Consider the following 838-nt stretch of genomic DNA (forward strand, 5'->3'; position numbering starts at 1 on the left):
CTTAGTTATATCCATTAGCTCAGAATCCAGCTGAGAAATTGCATCCTGAACAGAAGAATGGTGGGAATACTGCCTTTGCAATGTCTCTTGTATCTGAAGCTGGATCCTGGCAACCTAGTTTAAGGAGAAAAAAAGGAAGTCTTACTGTGTTTATAATGAATCAATAGATATTTAAAAGAATGATTCCTAGTATCTAAGTTTGTGAAAATCAAAACAATACATAACTAAAGACCTTTATCTTAATAGACTTTTATCGAAACATACTAGATTTCACAGGAAATAAACTGTGGCAGAGTCCTTGCTTTCCATCACTATCTGTTCCATTCATGATTGTAGCTAGACAAACCGCTAGACTATACTCCCCCGCCTTGCTTTCAGGAAGGTATGGCTGTATAAGAAGTTCTGTCCAGTGTGACATGAGTAGAAGTGCACCACTTCTGGACAGGGGTGCTTAAGAAGGTCAACATGCATCCTATTGCTGTTGTTTGCTGTCAAGTCAATTCTGACTCATAGTGACCCTATAGGATAGAGCAGAACTGCCACAGACTATAATCTTTATGGAGCAGATCTCCAGGCCTTTTCTCCTACACAGCTGCTGTTGGGTTTGCAATGCTGATCTTTTTGTTAGCAGTGCAATGCTTAAACACTGTACCACCAGGGCTCCTTTAATGTGCTTCTTACATGCTCTCTTCCCCCACTCCTTCCCCTAAAAGGATAAAGGTAAGGCCCTAGGGAAAGGTTGTTGTTGTTGTTGTTAAGTGCCGTCGAGTCGTTTCCGACTCATAGCGACCCCATGCACAGCAGAACGAAACACTGCCCGATCCCGCGCCAGCCCCAC

The 838-nt window shown here is 42.7% G+C and overlaps 1 protein-coding gene across 1 annotated transcript in view; it reads right to left on the minus strand.

Moving 5' to 3' along the window:
• Positions 1–838, minus strand: part of NUP155 (nucleoporin 155) — an 83,028-nt gene that overhangs the window by 6,119 nt on the left and 76,071 nt on the right. The window contains exon 28 of the mRNA XM_007951589.1: positions 1–114. Within this exon, the coding sequence (XP_007949780.1) occupies positions 1–114 (114 nt within the window). The remainder of the gene's footprint in view (positions 115–838) is intronic.

The sequence above is a fragment of the Orycteropus afer genome, unplaced genomic scaffold, assembly GCF_000298275.1.
Source record: "Orycteropus afer afer isolate SDZICR_OR568_19922 unplaced genomic scaffold, OryAfe1.0 scaffold00300, whole genome shotgun sequence".
Taxonomy (NCBI): domain Eukaryota; kingdom Metazoa; phylum Chordata; class Mammalia; order Tubulidentata; family Orycteropodidae; genus Orycteropus; species Orycteropus afer.